This window comes from Eurytemora carolleeae, unplaced genomic scaffold (assembly GCF_000591075.1).
Source record: "Eurytemora carolleeae unplaced genomic scaffold, Eaff_2.0 scaffold117, whole genome shotgun sequence".
In the NCBI taxonomy this organism is placed as follows: Eukaryota; Metazoa; Arthropoda; class Copepoda; order Calanoida; family Temoridae; genus Eurytemora; species Eurytemora carolleeae.
Genome location: NW_019396401.1, coordinates 277,738 through 299,537, shown reverse-complemented (window position 1 = coordinate 299,537; position 21,800 = coordinate 277,738). Strand labels below are relative to the sequence as shown.

The following is a 21,800-nucleotide window of genomic DNA, read 5'->3' as shown; positions in this document are numbered from 1 at the left end:
ATATAACTTTTAACAGTAACCCATTTTTTAAAGAAACTTATATTTTTGTATCTTCGACTTGTTACTTCTTGTGAAGTTCTGGACTAGTAATCACAACAAAAACAACTAGCTGGAAATTTCTTTGCAAATAACTTATAAGTTCAAAAAGAAACTTTAAAATTTTTTTGAACCTGTAATTTATTATTGAAATAATTTGAACCGATAAGTTTTTTCCCGTATAATTTTTTTCTTTAATTTGGTTGAATATATATATATATTTTATCCACCTTTTGTTTGTAATTTACATACTTAATAATTGTGGGTTGCCATTTTTTTTAGCTTTCTATTGACAAAATATTTTAAAACAAATAAGAAATTTGGGAATCAGACTGTTTTGGGCATTGACCTTGGACACATTTCGTTGTGTCGATCCACTTTTTAATAAATGATTGGGAGTCCTTTAATAATAGTCAAAATAACACTGTTTAAAAATATAGTCAAAAATATATAAATATATTTAATAGGGCAACGATGAATTTTAAAAATTCCCAATGGCCATTTTAATTTGAATTATCTACTGTCTGGGGGTTAATATTGTTTTATTTATTTTATAGTTATTGACGATTAAGTTTTAGAAATTCTGTTTCAGATATTTTTTGAACAAGTTAAATGAAAATTTGTAAATGGTGATCAATGCCTGGTCTCAATATTGCGAGCAGTTCATCCTGTAGTTACAAGGTAATTCGGAAAGAAGTTTAATAATTTTCGAAAATACTTGATTTTTCTTGTCTTGCAAGTGAGTTTTATAGAGTTTAGAATATATAAGTTACAAACATGAGTTGATTGTTTTGATTTTTAAATTTATTATGTAAAAAATGTCAGGACAGGCTGACAGTGGGCACATTTTAAGCGATGTTTTTAATAATACTGCACTAACGAAGTTTAAGAAATTATGTCTTATTTTTTTCAGTGATTAACAAATAATATTCAAATCAAGAATAAAATCACGAAAATTTTCTAGCAATTATGTAAAAATTCCAATGTTAATTTCGTTAACAAATATTTAGACAGCGAGAGAGGTTTTAAGCTGTTCTGATTCTCCAGATAAATCCTTGACCGACATCATGGAGAATAACGTAGAACATGATGATACTGATGCGAAGAGAATTCAGGAGGTTGGCCAGGAAACAGTTTTGAAATCACGTATTTGTTTACATAGCGAGACTCATAAAACTGTGGAATACGACATTTGATGTTTTTAAAGCAGATAGGTGCTTTATATATTCTTATTAATGGAAATTGTCCTGTGTTCACTTCATAATTGCTTTGCTTTATCTTCATTTTACTATTTAACCAACTGGTGGCTTACAGTCGTCTACCAACTCTACAGTTTTATGAGTCGTGCTCTGTACATTTAGAAGAAATTTTCAAGGGACCGTCCGTCATGTATATTACAACTATCACTACTACGATCATCTTATAGAAGTTTTTATAGGATATCGAACATATTCTAATGTAGATTTATTAAATTTGAATATGAACATTTCAAATAGTGCCAAAATAATAATGGAAAAGCTGTTATCCTTCTATTCAATTATTTTTGCGAATTTCGCGAAATTGAAACAATGCAGACGACATCTTGTCAGGGTTGCTTTTTCTGGTCTGTCTTTTGCTCTTAAAAAACTTTTACAAAAACTTTAAACAAATTCTGAAAATTAATTATTTTTATTTTTGATTGTTAAGGTTCGTGAGTTGTTGACAACTGTTTCTGCAGGCAGAGAATATAATCTTTATTTCGTACAGAGGTCAAGTATTCTTTCTTATTGTGGAGGAGGGGGGGGGGTGCATGTCGGGATTATATTTCTTGATGATTCCTTATATCAAGACAAAATACTGAATCTCTGTCTATCTCAAAATTCAAGCTTTCTCTTATTTTTTTAATATTAAAACGGATTAATTCTAGGGGCTACACCCCTTTCCCCTTCACAAGCATAAAATGGGCACGCCCCTTGCGTCAGTGTATATGCCCTTGCTTTTGTTTTGTTGATGTTTCTATCGTGTTGAGATAAATCTAAAGGATTTGTTCTATTATGTCAGACCTTAGAAGAGAAACTTAATCCTGATTAGTGCTTTATCAAGGGATTAACTGTACAAAAGTTCCGACCTTTATTTTATTATGATTGATTGATTGTAGTGTGAGGGATGATGTTCACTGGGTGTGTATGCTCTCACCTCACACACAGAAGATTCAAAGTCTGATTCATGTAAGTAAAATTTTACGTATAAACATTTCTGATCTATAAAACTGTGGAACAGGAAGACGGCATTATGATGTGTTGTTACGAAGCAAAATAAATGTTATAGCAGTAGCTTGAAAATAAACTTATTTCGCAGTTTATTGAGTTCCTCGGAAATATTGTAATTTCATGTGACCCTCAATGCAATGTACCCTCAACATTTTCAAACATTCCTTCTAAATAAACTTATTATGGAGTAGTCAAAAGCAGTTGAGAGAAAAAATAAATCATTATTTTTATCATAATTTAGATAGTTTTATATGATATATTTTGACATCTTTACAGGGGTGGAAATCTTCTTTTAAAAGTAGTTTTTTAAGTTTTTTTTTCTGAATAGGAGAGAAACAAATGATTTTTAGGGGAAAATTTTTGGTAAAAATTATCAAAACTGATGAAAAAACTTGAATTTGTCCAAATTTACTCCCCCCCCCCTCCCCAGATCTTACAAAATCAAAATATAAACCTTTGAAAGTTTATTTGTTTATTTCTAGAATAGTGTAAGAAGACAGATGAGTAAAGAGGATCTACAGAAAGTTCAAGTCGGTGACAACGTGATTGCGAGGTAATAGGATACAAAATAAAAAATACCCCCCAGTGAAGAAACCATATATTGTGGAATTTTAAATCAAAAATTAGAGTTAACTACGTATTTTACAAGCGGTATGTCCACAAAGCTTTCTTAATTTAGTAGATTCATTTTGAGGTGGGTGGTTAGTACCTAAAACTCTGATGTCTACACTACTTAGTACTGATTTGAGTCTACAGTTCCGAACCTAAGTTTGGAATTAATGAATAGCGATAAGTTGTTGCACTAGCTAGGCATATTACGATCAAGAGTGCATTTAAAAAGTAGCTCAAATAATTCTTGCGTTTAATTAATTTCGACCTTTGTTCCATTCAATTCTACCTCTGATCCATTAAATTCGATCTCCGGTCCATGTAATTTTATCTCTGGTCCATTGACTTCCACCTCTGGTTCATAAAATTCAACCTCTAGACTCTGGTCCATTGTATTCGACCTCTGGTCCATTGAATTCTACCTTTGTTCCACTGAATTCTACCTCTGGTCCATCAAATGCGACCTGTGGTCCATTAAATTCCACCTCTGGTCAACTGAATTCGACTTTTTTATTTTGTTCAAGACAATACTAATAGAAATATTTAGGTGGTCGGATTTTTGTTTATATCGTGGAAGAATAGAGAAAATAATGAGTTCAGATAAATTCAGGTAAAACCATGCATATATGGTTTATATATATATATAGCCCCTTAAATTCGCATTCCGCATACTTAAATCCAGGATTGCGGATGGTTGGCACAATGTCTGTTGTCCGATGTAATTGCAAAAAGAAAATACTTCAATACCTTTATTACACAAAGTCAAATATTACAAAGTGTAAACCCAAACGTAGAACTCAATTTTGTACTGTCATCTTGGATCTTGAGTATGGACAATGGACTTTAGCTTTGCGTTTTAATTAAAAGGCCACTTAATTTAATTACAATCAATCATTTCCTGAAAATCCGTCTCTAGTTCCTTCAAATGTTTCGTTTGATTGCAAGGATGTTAATAATAAATTCACCAAGCTAGGACTAATTGTTAATTCATGGGTAGGGGTCAAGCCTATACGGTCACCACAAGCATTTCTGTATACACACACCCTCTAGATACCTAGATGGTCTTGTCTGTAATATTAATGTTTTAATTGATAAATTTCAGGGTTCGCTTCCTTGATTTCGGAAATATGGATTCTGTTACCGGCTCGGCGCTTTATTTCCACATTCAAGCATTGGATTCAATTCCTTATCAGGTCAATAAGAATTGTCTATACGCAACACCCCCCCCCCCCCCTCCGCCTACTGAACTTCTGACCTACTAACTTTCCGACCTACTGCAATATCGGACCTACGCCAGCTGTTTATTTTTGTATTATTTGAGGGTTAGGTTAAGACAATTTCTAGGGCGCTGCGGCTAGGACAGACTAGGGGGCCGAGCGCCGCGTCTAGGACAGGCTAGCAGGCCGGGCGCTGCGGCTACAAGTCCATTTAGCAGCTGTAAAACCCTGTGCTAGTAGAGCCGATGTGTAGTATAGCGGATTTGGCGTAGGTCAGAAGTGGAATATAGCGGATTTGCGTAGATCGAAAGATACACCATCATTAGTACACCAATTAAAGGGACTGTAGACGGAATTTCAAGTGAATCACCGGTTTAAGAATGGCATTTCCGTAAGTTTTGCTTCTGGTTTGTTTTTGCTTCATTTTTTTATATATTTTCTCTCTTTCATATATTTTCTCTCAGGGCCAAAATTTAGCATAGTTAATTCTAAACATATTTTTAAGGTTTTCTTACACTATGCCAAATTTGACCCTGAGAGAAAATATAATGCATGAAACGAACCTAAAAAGAATCTTGTAAAATAAATAGTTCTTTGGGTTGGTACTTCCATTTTTTCTTTCTTGAGATAAAGATATTGCAAAGTTTAATACAGTTTCAATAAAATACAGTTTTATTAAAAGTTAAATAAACTAATAAAACCAATTAACATCGACATATTTTTAAAAAACCCTTTAAATGGAATGTTACTTTAAACTACGCATACAATCCCTCTAACGAATACAACAAGGAATCTGTTAATTATTTAATTGAATGATTTTAAAGGCCTTCACTTGTAAATTTTCTGATAAGAGGAGGAAGAAGAAGAAGTTCTTTGACAAATGGAAGGTGACCATTTTCTAATTATTTCTTTTAGTGCTTCGGATCTAGATTTGGATCCAGGTCATCAACATTTCTTTAAGATTTATTGATTTTTTTAACAAAATAATTTCAATTTTTTTTGCCTATTTTTATGTTAAAACTCAACAAAAATGTAGAGAAAAGGAAAAGTTTAATAATCTCTCTTTTTAACAGTTCAGATTCAGATTTTGATGAATAAATTTTTTTTTTTACAGGTTTTCAACGTTTTTACCCTTGGCTCTGCACATTTTTCGTATCCCTATGAGGATTTAAGAGGCCGAAATGTTGCAGATCCAATGAATCCGTATTCTAAACTCTGTATTTGTTATGTATTTTTGTATTTAAGATTCAAGACTGTCTCTGCTATATTGATTCCCTGGACTGGGACCAGATTCCGAATGCACAGGAACAGCTTTTTTTTTAGAAAACTTCTCTTTGCTTTACTCAAGGGCGGAAAAAATTTAATAAGTATCACCTCAGGGGACGACTGGAAGCGTAACTTCAAATGATGCTTCATGAAAAAATAGGAATTCCCGATTTACTGCGGTAAAATACACTTAAACCTTTATCTGAAGGATCAGTAACGTAGAAGATATTTTAGTTTTTCTAGTTTTGAAGTGTCCAGTAATCTTCGGACTGAATGCTAAGAAAAGTCGTATTGTTTGTAACAAACATTTAAAATAGTTTTATATTCCCCAAAGATGCCACTTGGTTGCTCAATATAGAACCCAAAAATCGATAAACTTTAGTTTCCGATAAGTTTTTNTTTGATTTGATTTGATTTGATTTGATTTGATTTGATTTGATTTGATTTGATTTGATTTGATTTGATTTGATTTGATTTGATTTGATTTGATTTGATTTGATTTGATTTGATTTGATTTGATTTGATTTGATTTGATTTGATTTGATTTGATTTGATTTGATTTGATTTGATTTGATTTGATTTGATTTGATTTGATTTGATTTGATTTGATTTGATTTGATTTGATTTGATTTGATTTGATAAAATGATAATCTCATCCTTCTTAATACTCCTTAAAATTAAGTGAAATGAAAAGCCATAACAAATTAAAAAAAGTACTTTTTTGATAAATATGATGAAATTTGCACTTATGTATTATTTCGCTATTTTTTATCGATATTTTAACATGTCGACGATTTCTGAAATTTTGAATTTTTTGTATTCTTTACTTAATAATTAATAACTGCTACTAAATTTTCACTTGAACAGATTTGCAATTTGTATTGTACTCCTTTGCTACCATCTTTGTAAAGCCTTTTTAATAAAAAATTTGAAAATATTGTTTATGTTCAGAAAACCCGAAGATATATTTGACAAACTGAACTGCAGGTAAAAATAACATTTTATGGAATCCTGAAATTATTCCCCTAATTAAGGGAAAAACATTTTTTATTTATTTAATTCTTTTATAGCCCCGACAAGACCAGTTATGTGAATCAGTGGTTGCAGAAGTTGGAGATCAAAGATGTGGAAAATGTTACAGATGGTGAGTTTAATTTTATTACATTAGAAATCTGATAAGTGTACAGATAATTCCATGGCAGACCGTCATTGCCTTGACTCCCACAGATTGAGTTTACACTCAACTGGCATTACTCCCACCTAAGAGTTAACATTTAACTGGCTTGACTCCCACAGATAAGTTTGCACTCAACTGGCATTACTCCCACCCATGAGTTTACACTCAACTGGCATTACTCCCACCCATGAGTTTACACTCAACTGGTGTGACTCTCACATATGAGTTTACACTCAACTGGTTTGACTCTTACAGAAAAGTTTACACTCAACTGGCATGAATCCCACCTATGAGTTTACACTCAACTGGCTTAACTCTCACATATGAGTTTACACTCAACTGGCTTGACTCCCACAGATGAGTTTACGCTCAAGTGGCTTGATTCTCACAGAGGAGTTTACACGCAACTGGCATGACTCCCACCCATGAGTTTACACTCAGCTCATAAATGAGTTGATTTTATGGGAACTTTAATGGACAGTAAGTGGGAACTTAAGCCTGATCTCTTAGGAAGTTTGCAGCAATTATTTTTATTAATATCATTAGTTTAGTTTCTGTCAATTCTAGATGAGTAACAAAATTTGTTAAAAACAAGTCAATAATTGACTTAAAAATATCTTCCACAAGCTGTAAAGCCATAACTCAGTCTTGATTTATTAAATTAACTCCAAGGCTGTTATCTAGGAAGTATAGCGTCCCTAAAACTTTAATTTTACTAATAAATGTTTAGATATTGAGCGTGTGTTAAACAAGAATTCTAATGCACATACGAGCCCAAGCTATTCAGCTCCTGCCTCCAGGAACACTAAGAACATTCACAACTTCAGTAGTAGCAGTCGCAGTAAGATTGATGTAAAGGAAATCACCAACAACATCAACAGCAATAGCATCATGAAGAACTCTAACAACAACGATAATGTCAACATCAACATCAACATCAACATCAGCAACGACATGAAGATGAACGAAGACATGAAACCCCTTGATAGCAATAATTTTGATAGCGGGAATATCTGGATCAGCACTATAAGTAGCTACTCCAGCAGTACAACCAACAGCATGAATATGGGCGTCAGCACGTGTAAACCAATTCAGCCAATTGAGAAACGCGAACCAATATTTCTAGAGTCAGCTATCTTTCAGGTCTGTACATTTTGGAAATGCTTCAGATACAGTGGACCCATAACACTGTGAAATAGAAAGACGACTGTTAGAAGTCTAATGAACAAGAAACACAGCAATTTTGCAGTTTAAACAGATTTCAAACTACGGGCAAAACTATTTGCTTTATAGCAGCATCAAATACACATTAAATTGCTTAAATGTCGGCATAGTTCACAGTTTTGTGGGCCTCACTGTTTTCCTGATCAATAGAGCGCAATACTGATTATCTGCATGGGGAGCCGAAGAATGATAAAATTGGTTTCAACTAGCAAGGTTTTTGATACTCGTTATCCAAAAATTCAATAATTTCCTCCATTAAACTAATATTCATATTTCCCCCCAAATCAGCATTTTTCAAGGAAATATGTACTTTGCTAAACAGAAATTTTGTCATCAATATTTATTTTTAGTTGCGCCGTAATCCTATTTACTTGAGAGTGAATCTGTTTGAGGACACTGGTAGTTTCTGCAGCATTGATGTCACCAGGAGTCATGAAGCGCAAATTATAGAGAAGGAGCTAAGGTACAGCTCATTTATTAATGTCAGGATTATTTAAACAAAATGATCAATAGCAAAAAATTATCCTCCCCCCAAAGCAGAAGTATAATATTGTCTGCAAAAAAGATTTAGGGGAAATCGAAAATTTTGATTTGAACTGGCAACTTTTTTTCTTGAATTTTTAAACCAACTCCGCCAGCATTTTGTAATTAACTGTATTGTTCCAATTAGGTAGTTTAGGCACAACGCAGCCGGTTTTCATCCACACCACAAACTCAGCTTCTCGATATTGCGCTCACCATTAATTCGCCCAAACCGCACCATTATTAAAATCATCGTGAATTTACTTTTATAGCGTCATATATTACTTTTGAGACACGTGAACACATTTTTCTTACAATTAAGAATTTTGTATCCTGTATTTTTTTTTTAAAGAAGAACATCTACTAAAGGAGTAGTGAACTTTTATCAAATTCATTGAAATTTGATCCGCCGATGTAGGACTATAGGTAGAAGATCCGGACTAAAAACCTTTAAGGACGGAAGACACTGTTTAGGTTGGCAGAGCTTGAGATGGAACCTGGAGTAGATCCACAATATCTAGTGGTGGGATCCTCTTGGGCTTGGAGAGGGCAATCAACTTTGAGGTCAACAATTATTTCATTCTCCTCATTGTAACCCCAAAACTGTCCTCATTGTTACCTAACATCTGCCAAACAATCTGCCATATACAATACAGGCCTAATCTGAAAGACCCGGAATTAATTTACAATTAATCAGACGACTTTACAATCTAATTTTACAAATATGATTGATGAAACGATAATCACAAAGTATTCCTAGTCCAGCCATTTCCAAAATGTGGTCTGGCTTTTTTTGAGCATTTGAAATTGCCAGAGATATATGTAAAATCGCCTGATTAACTGTCAATTAATTCCGGGTCTTTCTGATTATGACTTTATAGCGTATGGTAACTTAGTCTTTTTAGTCTCTAATGTAGAGAAAAATGTAACAAACAATATCTTTGTCCATAAATTGGCCACAGAGTCTTACATCTGTCAAAAACTCTCTAAATGAACCCCCAAGTTAAATCGGTGTCCGCAATGATAACAATAATAATGATAACTACAGGGATAACCAGAAAACTCTGAAAAAGGAAGACGACTTTATAGCAATACTTAATTCTATTCTATGATGTTACGAAACAATTAGTTTTACTAGACACTTGTTAAATCACTTATTAAGTGAACTGGGTCTGTTTACACTGCACAATTGCTTTATTCCATACTCATCTGGCTTTTTGAAGTTATATTTTTATTCTTAAGTTCGTTCAGAGTTTTCTGGTTATCACTGTAAATAAAATTGTAGTAGTTGGGTTCGGGTTGAACTATTGGAGCTTGCTTCGGAAGAGGCTTTGGTGAAACTCATAGATTCAGGAAACTTTTCTTATGTCAAGGTAGAGGCCATTTTTAATTCTACCAATAAGTTCTAGTTACTCTTTATTTAAAAAGAGGGGCATGTCTGATTCACAACGGTAACGTATGACCCATTATTGATCCTTAATGTGGAAGATATTGTTGATATCTAACTGAAAGTGTGTAATCCAGATAACTGCCTCCCTGTGCTTCTGGAGGAGAAATGCGCATTGTTAAAGTTAATTTTGTTGAGAACCCATAACTGAAAAAAAAAAAATTTACAGATGTAAACTTTGATATCTTATTCATCCTAGATTATCCTAAGCTGTCAAGGTTACCCTTATGAATCATAAAAGCCACTCAACTAACGGAGCCTCACTCGAATTTACAATTAGAGTCTTCGTAACTTCATAATCAAAGTTATAATATCAAGTCAAAAAAAAATTAAAAAATTTGTGGAAATAGAGCGCACTTAAAAGATAATTTTCTTCTGCGTCTTATCAGACTTCTCAAGGTTAAAGAATTTAGGGGGGGGGGGGGGTGAAAATTTACCATCAAAAGGCAAGTTTTTTTTTCATCTTTTATGAAAGAAGCTAGAGAAAACTGTCTTGGTTGGAACTCGGGGGAAGAATGACTGTTCTGCCGGTAGAGGGGAGTAGAGAGAGACAGGTGGTTTGGAGGAGGAGAAAGTGACTCGGTATAGTCGCGCTACGAAAGTTGTTGACTGCTATGGTTTTGCATCGTCTCCATACCTTTTAAACATCCTATCAATAGATTGATGGAAGTCTAAAAGTACAAAAAAAAACCCAAAAAAGGGGCTCCGCGAAAATTTCTAACTTCTGAAAGAATGGGGGGTGATTATTTTTAAGAAAATATACACCCCTGTAAAAGTATTAGAAATAAAGTTACTCTTTCCATTAAAGTTGGATGAGTTGAGATGGTTACCAGCTGGATTAGCCTCCCAGCTACCTGGACTTGGGTTCTCATGTCACCTTGCTCAAGTTCTATGTGTTCCTGCCTCTCATCAACATCTTCAGGATATAGGGGATATATGCCAGGGAGTACTTCAAGGTTGGATATTAGTTAGATTAAAGAAACTCTCCACGGAATTTTAATTGATCATCCATTCAAATATACTGAGGCTGAGTTTAAATAATTTAAACCGCGTCGCTGAATCGCCCAAACCCGATTCCAATTGAGCGCCGGCTCAAATCTCAAAACACCAAAAATTTCAAGTGGAACCAACCATGTTTAAATCCGGCCTCTGCATTCATTAAAAATTTACATGTTAATTAGTTCCATCATTATAAGACATTTTTAACTTCAGAACTACGGAAGTAAAAGTACTAAAGTTACAGTATTAAATGTACATAGTACATTTTTTGAAATTTTTACATACATTATTTACATGTTTACTTTAATTACTTAATAATTATCAACATGTTCTCTAAATTATTATTACTACCCAAATTATTAATATTATTATCATTCAACCTACAATCAAAGTATCATGTACTGCAGGCTTTGTTACGTTGAACTTTTCCAGGCTCGAATATAACCCAATCTATTAATATTTTTAGGATACATAGTTGATTTTGATGTTGAAAAGGATTCTATTGGGCTTAATTTGTTCTCTGAAAATATAGAGATTAATAGGTATTTATTAGCATTTCTTTGATTTCTACAGTATTTTGTTTGTTTTCTGTCATTTCTTGTTCTAGTTTTAATAATTAGGCTCAAATCAACATTTTTAATAATTAGGCTAAAATCCATGATTTTTAATAATTAGGCTCAAATCCATAATTTTTAATAATTAGGCTCAAATTCAACATTTACAAAAAGGATCATCATCCCTTACACAGACTTAGGCATAATCCTTTTTTGGTTTTGGTTGTTATTCGTAGTTTGTAAAATGAATACTTTATGATACACTTTTACCCTAAATTGATGATCTTTATTGTATTGAGTAATAGTTCAATCTCTATTTCAGACTTATTTGTGATCTAAATCTCGCAATGAAAAACCAAACATTAGTTAATATCGAAGATATTGAGGAACTTGGTGATATTGAAGATACCAAGGTACTTGAATGACTTGAACATTTTAAGTTACTTGAGGTACTCGAGGTACTTGAAAATACCGAGGTACTTGAAGATATCGGTTGTAGGGATGTTGTGTTTAACCTTTTCCTACCTTTTCTTCTCTTTGTCCTTTTTGTCTTTTCTTCCCATTTATTTACCTTACTCATATCTTTACATTTAGTTTTTCCCTCTGCTCCATTTTTTTTTTAAATTTTCTCAAACTTCGTTTTTAAATAATATTTTTTTTCTCATATTTTAAGAATTTGCTTCCCTTCTTTCTTTTCCCCTATTGTACTTCTAAATGATTATGAACTTTAGTCCAATCGATTATTACTTTTAGTTAGTTCTATTAATACAAATGCAAGGTCGTCTTAGTTGCCAACTAACTATTATTCAATTCTGACAGCATGTGTACTAAAGATAACTATTATTATTATCATTATTTTTATTATTATTATCATTGTTTTGTCGTTGTCGTTGTCGTTGTCGTTGTCGTTGTCGTTGTCGTTATCATATTTATTATTCTAGGTGGATGAGGATCCCAATAGCACCATGAATCTAACTAATTGGAAGGCTATGGAGGAAGATTTTGATTCTCCAATGAACAACTACACGACCCCAGATGATGATGTTGCTGTTTCCATTGATAGATTCAAGTAGGAGTTTTTACAAATATACATAATAATAATAATAATGTATATTTTAAACTAATTTACAGGTTAAATATTAGCAATATATGTTTGATTTAAATGTCATAAGATAAAAACATTCATATTTTAAATATTTACAATCACAGACACAAGTTTGCGGACGAGAAAAGTCTTCAGACTGTATAAACTAGCCCGAGAATTTGTTCTTATTATTTTTAACTGTAATTAAAAGCGATAACGTACAGTAAATCATTTCCTTAGGGGTTCGAGTAGAATTTGAGTATAAAAGATTAGAAAATAAAAACATTTACTGAAGAAGAGAATGTGTGTGTGACTTTCATTTAAAGAGTGACAAAATCAATTCAATCAAAATAATTTTTTTTCTGTAAATGATTAGTTTGCAAGAATCAATCTGTAATAAAAGGTAAAAATCTGTAAAATCTTTATGATAAATTTCTTTTTTAGTGGTGGCCAAACGGCTGGACAAAATTGGCTGAAATTTTTGGGAAAAAAACCATGGGTACCCAGGGGGTAAACATTTTTAAAAAATAATATTTTGTATCTAGGGTTAAGCGGGAGCCTTGTTCAAAATTTCTTCTTTATGGTAAATGCTCCCTGGACGAATTCTGTGCACACTCCCATACTGATCCAACTATTGTCCCAAGACAAGGTAAGTTATTGATAAATGATCGTTTACATGATTAGATCACATTCAACCTGATTTTTTTTGGTATTAAAGGTTCTGTAAAGGTAATTTCAGGCAATGACAATCCCCGATTTACAACGGTACCATTAAAAAGACATTGCCGTTTTCCAAGGTTCCTATGTTCGCTTTCAGTAAAATTGCCAAGTCACTTTTGTAGAGAAACCCCGGTTGAAAATAATCAGTTTACAAATTTTAACATTGATATTTAATTCATACTTGATCAGACAAAGATTTTAAGTATACCGTTGTGAATCGGACATTGCCATCTTTGCATGGAAGGTCTCTTGATATTATGCTTACAGTCACTTTAATGAATTTTAGATGTATAGAAGAGTGGAAAAAAAACTCTAAATGACTGGATCTTCAGCAGTCCTTAGTATTCAGAGTTCTGTACACAGTTTCAACTTTTCACTTTTTAAAAATGTTTTTTCTCTCTTAGCTTTAGGCCACGACTATTAAAATTTGTATTATTTTTATTATTAGATTGTATAGTACTTGTTGCTTTTGTTATTATTATTGTCATGGTTTTCGTTATTTTAATAATTAATGCTATCACAGTTTGCATATGTGATTTCAAGGCATATTATAGTTTGTCTTTGAGATCATTAAGAAAAATTTAAGCAGGATTCAATAGTCATAATTTCGGTTTCAAGAGAAAATCCGAGAAAATCCGTTAAAAAATCCAAAAGTGAGTTTTGTGATTTTGTAGATCCCTTAAACATTGTTGATATGGGGCTGCCTGACCTGAAAGCCATAAATAACTCAGATAGCTCAACGACAAAGTCTGAGGCACACTGGACTGAAAGATGGAGCTGTAACTGTATCCAGAAGTAAATCCGTGTCCATAATCCTTCCAATAACTCAACCTAAAGTTGGTTCAAGCAAACTGTGCTTTGGCTTTCGTTATATTGATATCTTTCGTTATTTTTATTCAATCCCTATTCAGTTGAGATGGTTAGCCAAACTAATTGGGAAATCAAGGAAATCAGTTCTAGTAGTCTTATCCGGATTAAGGTAAGAATTGATTTTGAATTTCTTAATCGTCTTTAGTTTACGAGGCATTTGATTGTAATTTTAATGTTACTTTTAAGTAGCTTGAACAAACTAACTGTAAAATCTTCGTCTTGTAATTTTGTGACCCTGTTGCTTCTAGTTTTAATTTTAGGCACAATATGAGAAAAAGCATTACATTTCAAAATCATAATATTTCGCTCTTTTCAATATCTTTTTTATAAAAGATTTTAATATTTACTTTCCTTTCACTTGAAGTAAGATTAATGAATGTATTTAGATATTGAAAGTAATCTCTTTTGAAACTCTGTTCGTTGCCTGTGAATCCGCTGAAGACGAATTCATTGGGGAATTTTCCCCTAAGGTAAATTTTTTTTAGTGGAATGTCTGATTGACATCGTGGTACGCTTTTTGCATTGAGTGCATCATCCTCTCTTTGGAAATCGATTATTTACAAATTAACAGAATTTAATACTTCTCACGCAAGAAAAAATGCGATATATTTCAAATAATTGATCAAAAAGAAGTTTGATGGGTTTATTGTGAATTGAAGGTGACCTAAAAATAGAGCATTATTCTATTATTTTAAAGGTTCTAATGTTTAGATTATATTTAATTATCTTTGAAATAAAGGTTAGAAATTTCTAGATAATCTTGAGAGAGATAAATGTTTCAATGTTTCTTTATATATCTCAAGAGATAAATATTTCTTGATAATATCTGATGAGAAAAATATTTCTAGATAATATCTGAAGAGAAAAATATTTCCAGATAATATTTGAAGAGATAAATATTTCTAAATAATAATATTTTAAGATAATATTTGAAGAGATAAATATTTCTAATTAATAATATTTCAAGATAATATCTGAAGAATAAATATTTCTAAATAATACTATTTCAAGATAATATTTGAAGAGATAAATATTTCTAAATAATAATATTTCAAGATAATATCTGAAGAATAAATATTTCTAAATAATAATATTTCCAGATTATATTTGAAGAGATATATATTTCTGAATAATAATATTTCTAGATAATATCTGAAGAGATAAATATTTCTTAATAATAATATTTCTAGATAATATCTGAAGAGATAAATATTTCTTAATAATAATATTTCTAGATAATATCTGAAGAGATAAGCCTGAATAACCAGTTGTTGGATCGGCAGCTTGAACTGTATTCTGGAAGCGGGCAGGTAACCCTTTATCTGTAAAAGTACAGTGGAACCCAAAAACTGTGGAATAGGTAGAAGGCAAGTGTAGCTTTAAAATCAATTTATTATGTGATATGGACCTAATCCTAAACCTACTCAAATTTATTATGTGATATGGACCTAATCTTAAACCTACTCAAATTTATTATGTGATATGGACCTAATCCTAAACCTACTCAAATTTATTATGCGATATGGACCTAATCCTAAACCTACTCAAATTACAATTTAAGTAAAAGATCAAAGGGCAAAACTTTTGTATTGGATATCATCTGGCTAAGCCTGGGATTCCTAGGCTGAGCCGGATTTAATACAATTAAGTCCTCAGGACTGAAACCCTTAAGCTAAAAGGGAAATTGAACCTCCAATTTGATAATACCGCTAGAACCCATAAACTTGTGGAATATGCCAAATTGACTGTTATACTTAAGTTCTGAATCTAAATAGTCTAATGATCAAATGTGCAGTGATACAGACCGTTCCTAGTATTTACTTCTTTACAACCACAATGCACATGATATTACTTGAGTCTCGTCTTCCTATTCCACAGTAATAGGCCTTACTGTAGTAAAAAGTTTTCACAAGAATTTTTGTAAGGTTTATGGATTCAAGGACGCAAAGTTTGACTGGTGCAGAGTGCAGATACAGGTGGATTTTTATAAACGACTGTTATCATACAGGGTATCCATCGAAACATGATTGTAGCCAGACGACTTGAAGGTCGTCTTTTATCTTTGAAATAATTTGTGGCATTTTATGTGTAAACCTGATTTTAGAATTTTCATTCTAGAATTAATAATATTACCGGTGATATTAAGAAATTTTATCTTTAGACAATTTTTGTATTTGTTAAATAATAAAAATCTGAGCGAAATGCTTAATATCCCCGGTAATATTGATGAAAAAGCAGACATCATTTTGAAAATGCCGATTCGAAGATCTAAGATGACCTTCAAGTCGTCTTTCTACTGTTTTGTGGGATAACTGTAAAAATATTTGATCAATATAAAATCTTATGCTGATATCTGTGTTCATAAAGTTATTGTCGGTTTGAAACCAGAGTAGACTTCGGAAATCAATGAGATATAAAAGCTTGTACTTTAGATGAAAATGACATCAATATAATGAATCTTATAAAGCTTCTTTAGACAATTGGTTTATACTTAATTTCAAATTTTTATTTCTTAGCTTTTAATTTTGGTAGAAAATGTATTAATACTTTTTATCAACAAATGTTGAACTGTTTAATTACGAATTTCTAATGCGCGCTGGCAAAATTTTGGAATCATTGATTCAAGTTTAGAATTCGGCGTCCAGTCTGAGTTGATTTGATTTTCATGATTTAGATGTATAATTTTCAAAAATCTAAATTTGTCTCTAATTTTTTGTTTTGTTTTAGGAACATGGAGAAACAGGAATTGTTCATGTTTCGATAAATACAACTTATTTAATGAATATTTTATATATATATTTATATAGCGAGACCCGTAAAACTATGGAATAGCAAGACGACATTTTAAAATTATTATGTGTATTTGACGATGTGTAAAATCAAACATTTTTAGCTGTAGCTAAAAAATCATCTTATTGAGTGAAATCTGTTTGTTTAAATATGACACGAAATTTTAATTAATAAATTAAGTTTTCTTCCTTTTCCAAAGTGCTGTGGGTCTCACCGTACAAAGAATAATGGTTTGACAAGATATATTTATTTATTATCAAACAATAAGAAAACGAGAAATAATTATACTTCAGCTTTTATTAATTGATGGAGGAAAGCTAGTCGACAAAATGATCATAATCCTAGGAACATTTGAATGCATCAAATCAAGCAGTATATAAGTATCCAAAACTATTGTCGTTGTAATTTCTAGTGACCTTCCCTTTAAAGACGGACATGAACGATTCACAACGGTAGCCTTTTAAACGAGAAATAATTATACTTCAGCTTTTATTAATTGATGGAGGAAAGCTAGTCGACAAAATGATCATAATCCTAGGAACATTTGAATGCATCAAGTCAAGCAGTATATAAGTATCCAAAACTATTGTCGTTGTAATTTCTAGTGACCTTCCCTTTAAAGACGGACATGAACGATTCACAACGGTAGCCTTTATACCTTTACCAAGTTAATAATGTGGAAGATATCGTCGTGTTTTATTTTGAAAATTTCCTCCTTTTTTCTGAAGAAAAAAATGCGCAAGTGACATTATATAAAGAAGTGACAATTAAATAAAAAGAGACGGTGATTGATACCTCATGCATTCTTGATCATACAAAACCTTGAAGGGTACCGTTGTGAATGAGAAGTACATGAAAAACATGAATAATAAATATCTAGAGAGTATTGTTAGAGTGTATTTGCTAGACCATGGTATCTGTAGAGATATCAATCCAAGGTTTCTCAGAGACATTTCTCCTTCAGTAGCCAACCTACCTTCCCTGGTAATTTAGGTCTAAAGGTCAAGGTCAACTCGGGGTAAAAATTTGATATAGAATGGTCTTGGTAAGGGCTTAAGTCCAGATCAAGTTTAAATCTGGGTCTTAGCCCAGGTTAAGGTTGAGGTTTGGGTCTAAGTCCAGATCAAGGTGTATATCAGGTTTAAGTCCAGTTCAAGTTGAATCTGGATCTAAGTCCAGATTAAGGTTAAGGTCTAGGTTTAAGCCTAAATCAACTTGAGGTCAAGGGTAAAGTCAGATCAAGGTTGAGGTCTATGCTCATGTTAGTGTCAAGGTTAAGGTCTAGGCTTAAACCAAGATCAAGTTGAGGTCTAGGCATAAGTTTAGACCTAAGGTTCCATTAAGATTAATTTCTTTGCTCAGGCAAGAGACTGTTCACTTCTCTACATGGGGCCGATGAAAGATGATGGTTGGATGAAAAGGTAAAAATAATTTTTCAATTTAAAAAAGTATTTTTCCTTTGATATGGTTTCCTTATCTGAAATATTTTTTAATGAGAATAAGTTCTTTTAAGAGACTGTAAGCGTAATTCCAATTGACCCTCCATGCAAAAATGGAAATTCCAGATAAACAACGGTATACTTAACAGCTTTGTTTGACAAAGTTTGAATTAGATATAATTTTAGATATTTATTTCTTAACAGTTTAAGCTGAACGTTTTATATGTTGCAAACATACAGGGGGCGTTATTTTATTACACAACGCCACCCCTCATTTTTTATTGACAAAGTTTGAATTAGATATAATTTTAAATATTTATTTCTTAACAGTTTAAGCTGAACGTTTTATATGTTGCAAACATACAGGGGGCGTTATTTTATTACACAACGCCACCCCTCATTTTTTATAATTTAGAAAAATGATTAATTTCACTTGTGGTTTCTCCATTAATCATTAAACATATAGGAATTATCAGAAACAAACACTTCTAAACCTAGAAAAAACACATTGATGATATTTTTTACATTACTAATCAGATTAACAGGCCCCTCCCTGAGGCTCACGTCTCATTATCTAATGGGGATGCTGATGGGTCGTGTTACTCGTTTTTTAGAGCCACTCAGAGGACAAATGAGGCCCTTTGTCATAATTAAATAATGGTACGATTGTTAATCGGGAATTGTCCTCTTTGCATGGAGAGTCAATTAAAATTACGGTTACTGTGCCTTTAAATTATTTTGCTTCAGAGCAAGAGAGTATCTAAGAGGTTTGGCATGCGACTCCACTGTATCCCTGTACATGAAGGTCACATTTTCACATATCGTATACATTTACATTTTCCTTAATCTTATTTAATTTATAGATTTTAGAAACTCCATGAATTTTATAAATACTTGTTTGAGCGTTGGAAAAATAAAGTTTTTATTTAACTATTATTTTTTTTTTATTATTATTATGAAGTTAGATTTGGCTTTTTTACATTAAAGGAATTGAGTCTTTTCCACAAACACCGATTTTAGGATCGATATATCTTTGCAACCCAATATCGTAGACCTTAGATTTTTCAAACTATGAATTCTGTTATATTAAATAATTTAAGTTAAAGATTTTCACCATAAAGGAATGCAACAGTTTGTGTCAAAAACTCAATTCCTTAGATTTTTTAAATATCGTTGATTTTAAAGAAAGAAAACTTAAGTCGTTCAAAAAAGAAATAACGTTAATAATCCCTTTAAGCTTGTTACGTTTATTTTTTATAAAACTGATTTATATTTTTCTAGACTGTCCCGAATGTCCATGGTGTTGAAAACGGGGTTTACCTGTATATCAGGAGACCCGGAGTCAATCAGGTTCAGGATGTGTCGGAGATCCTTGACAAGCTTTAAGTATCCCTGGAGTTTGAAGAATAATGGATCAGAATAATGCAAATATTAATTCTCAAAACAAACAACTCCTTCTATTAAAATTGTATAATTGGCATATTGCAAGCTATTCAACCTTGTTCCAGTTCTGAGTCCTGTCTTTGTATATTCAGTTTGGATTAATTGTGGTGTCAGGAGGACGTACCTCAAAATGCCTGATCGATTGATGAAAAAATGCGCAATTAAAATATTTTTTGTCCTCAATTCTTTAAACTCTCTCACGTTTCAATAGTGATAACTTAACCTGACATAGCCTGCAGAGCATGATACTTTGACTGTAGGTTGAATGTAAGTAACAATAATTATGATAATGGTGGGTGGAAATCCCATATAGCGTGTAATTCCACTGAGGAAGGGCAATATCATGATAATGTTAATCATCATTCTGTGGAAATCATTATGTATCTCATGTATCTGTATTTTTTTACTTGATTCAATCCCACCAAAGTTTATTTAGTTGTGTTAATTTTGTATTGTAAGCAGTGTTTCGGATCCGTATCATTTTGATGCGGATCCGCATCCGTGATTATGGATCCGGATCCGGATCCGAGGTAACTGAGTAATCCTAAAGTTAAAAATGTCGTTATTACTATTATATAAATGTAAACATTAAATTATTAAAGATAATTTTGAAAAATTTTCGTCATGTAAATAATACATTTACGAACCATTTTGATTTATTTATTCCATGATTTTGGTTAATTTTTGGCGCTACCCGGATCCATATCAACGTTTCCTGATACGGATCCGGATCCGACCAAATGATACGGATCCGACCGGATCCGGATCCGAAACGCTGATTGTAAGCTTGACTAAGACCATTTTTTAATTGTAAATTTTTTAGATATGTTTTCCTCATCTTCTAAATTTAGTGATTTTTTCAGATCAAATAAAATGTATTTTGTTTAAATGAATGAGAACTAGAAAACTATAGAGAAAAGCTTGAATTAAAGGTAAATGCGTGACAAAGAGTTTTTCACTTTTACATTTCTTTAATTTGAGTTGAGTTGAGTTGAGTTGAGTTGAGTTGAGTTGAGTTGAGTTGAGTTGAGCTGAGCTGAGCTGAGCTGAGCTGAGCTGAGCTGAGCTGAGCTGAGCTGATTTGATTGTGTGCCATAATTCTGGTTTTTACAGAATTCTCAAAGTTGAAAATAAGAACTAAATCTTAAAATTGATTTGTTGTGAAAAAGTTAAGGAAGTATACAAAAAGCATTTTCTTTTATTTCTTGTTTTATTCTTATTTTTTTTATCTCTGAATTTTATGACTAGGACACACTAGTGGTATGTCTTTGTGACCTACAGTCGTCGTCGCATATATCAATACAAGGAATACGACTTTTTATTTCAATTTTGATTTATATCCAGCTTTCAAACAGCATTATTACACATTAACATGGAAACGAACAGAAGCTGTCAATTTATAAAGCTTCTCTTTAAATACTGTAAACTTGTAATTTTAAAAAAGCTTGTAAACAATCAAAACTTAAATAAAAAGACGTCTTCATTGTATTGATATAATCGCCTACCACTCTAGTATATCTTCCAACACCTTGAAGTTAGAGAAGTAAACTTGTGTGGTAGAATTTTAGTGATGCAACACTGTTTCCTTTTTTCTATAATTTAAATCAAATCAAGTCATTTAATTCTGCAGAAAAAAAAACAATATTTATAAATTCAACTTTTAATAATTACAAGATATAAAATGATTGTTTCCGCACCAGGCGGACTCGATAAAAAAAGATAAAAACACACAAAAAGAATTAAGGAGAAAATCACTACAAAAAAAGAATTACAAGAATGCTAGCTATCAGGGGCGGATACGGGATTTAAGTGATTGGGATGCTAGATATATTTCGGACCCAAAAAAAAAGCAAAAAACGCGCTGCAGGTGAAAATCTTTTTAAGATAGATATTTTTTCCTGTTATGCACTAGGTTTTCTTACTCTTAAGTGCTATTGAGAAGCTATTCTGAAATCTCAGGGGGTGCAAATGTCTTCCCCCCTCCCCTGTTAGCTATCAAACCAGAATGAAAATATCAAAATTTTTAATGTTGTACTAGCATTAATTTGTTTAGATATTGACGAACTGCGGAGATCGACATATCAACTACTGTCTACAGATCCTACAATTTATCTAATTTTTTAAATAAAGCTGTTCCGATGATTTCCATCCCCT

At 32.2% G+C, this 21,800-nt stretch overlaps 2 protein-coding genes across 2 annotated transcripts; both read left to right on the top strand.

Moving 5' to 3' along the window:
- Nucleotides 1-146: 146 nt before the first annotated feature.
- On the top strand, nt 147-5,753 carry LOC111702493 (staphylococcal nuclease domain-containing protein 1). The gene is made up of 10 exons (XM_023474201.1): nt 147-238; nt 504-717; nt 1,047-1,154; nt 1,723-1,784; nt 2,174-2,243; nt 2,768-2,838; nt 3,442-3,504; nt 3,997-4,087; nt 4,936-4,998; nt 5,357-5,753. Exons 2-10 carry the CDS (start codon nt 673-675, stop codon nt 5,432-5,434), a joined length of 651 nt encoding a protein of 216 aa, XP_023329969.1. The 5' UTR covers nt 147-238; nt 504-672; the 3' UTR covers nt 5,435-5,753.
- On the top strand, nt 5,519-21,788 carry LOC111702507 (uncharacterized). Its single transcript, XM_023474226.1, has 23 exons — nt 5,519-5,556; nt 6,329-6,364; nt 6,448-6,521; nt 7,285-7,697; nt 8,129-8,241; nt 8,775-8,864; nt 9,586-9,673; nt 10,556-10,703; nt 11,213-11,288; nt 11,623-11,713; nt 12,242-12,369; nt 12,930-13,033; nt 14,016-14,083; nt 14,361-14,444; nt 15,210-15,284; nt 15,900-15,950; nt 16,702-16,717; nt 17,645-17,748; nt 18,127-18,185; nt 18,951-19,008; nt 19,485-20,100; nt 20,433-20,578; nt 21,700-21,788. The coding sequence occupies exons 1-21, from the start codon at nt 5,519-5,521 to the stop codon at nt 19,587-19,589; spliced, it is 2,019 nt and encodes a 672-aa protein (XP_023329994.1). The 3' UTR covers nt 19,590-20,100; nt 20,433-20,578; nt 21,700-21,788.
- The last annotated feature ends 12 nt before the right edge of the window (nt 21,789-21,800 follow it).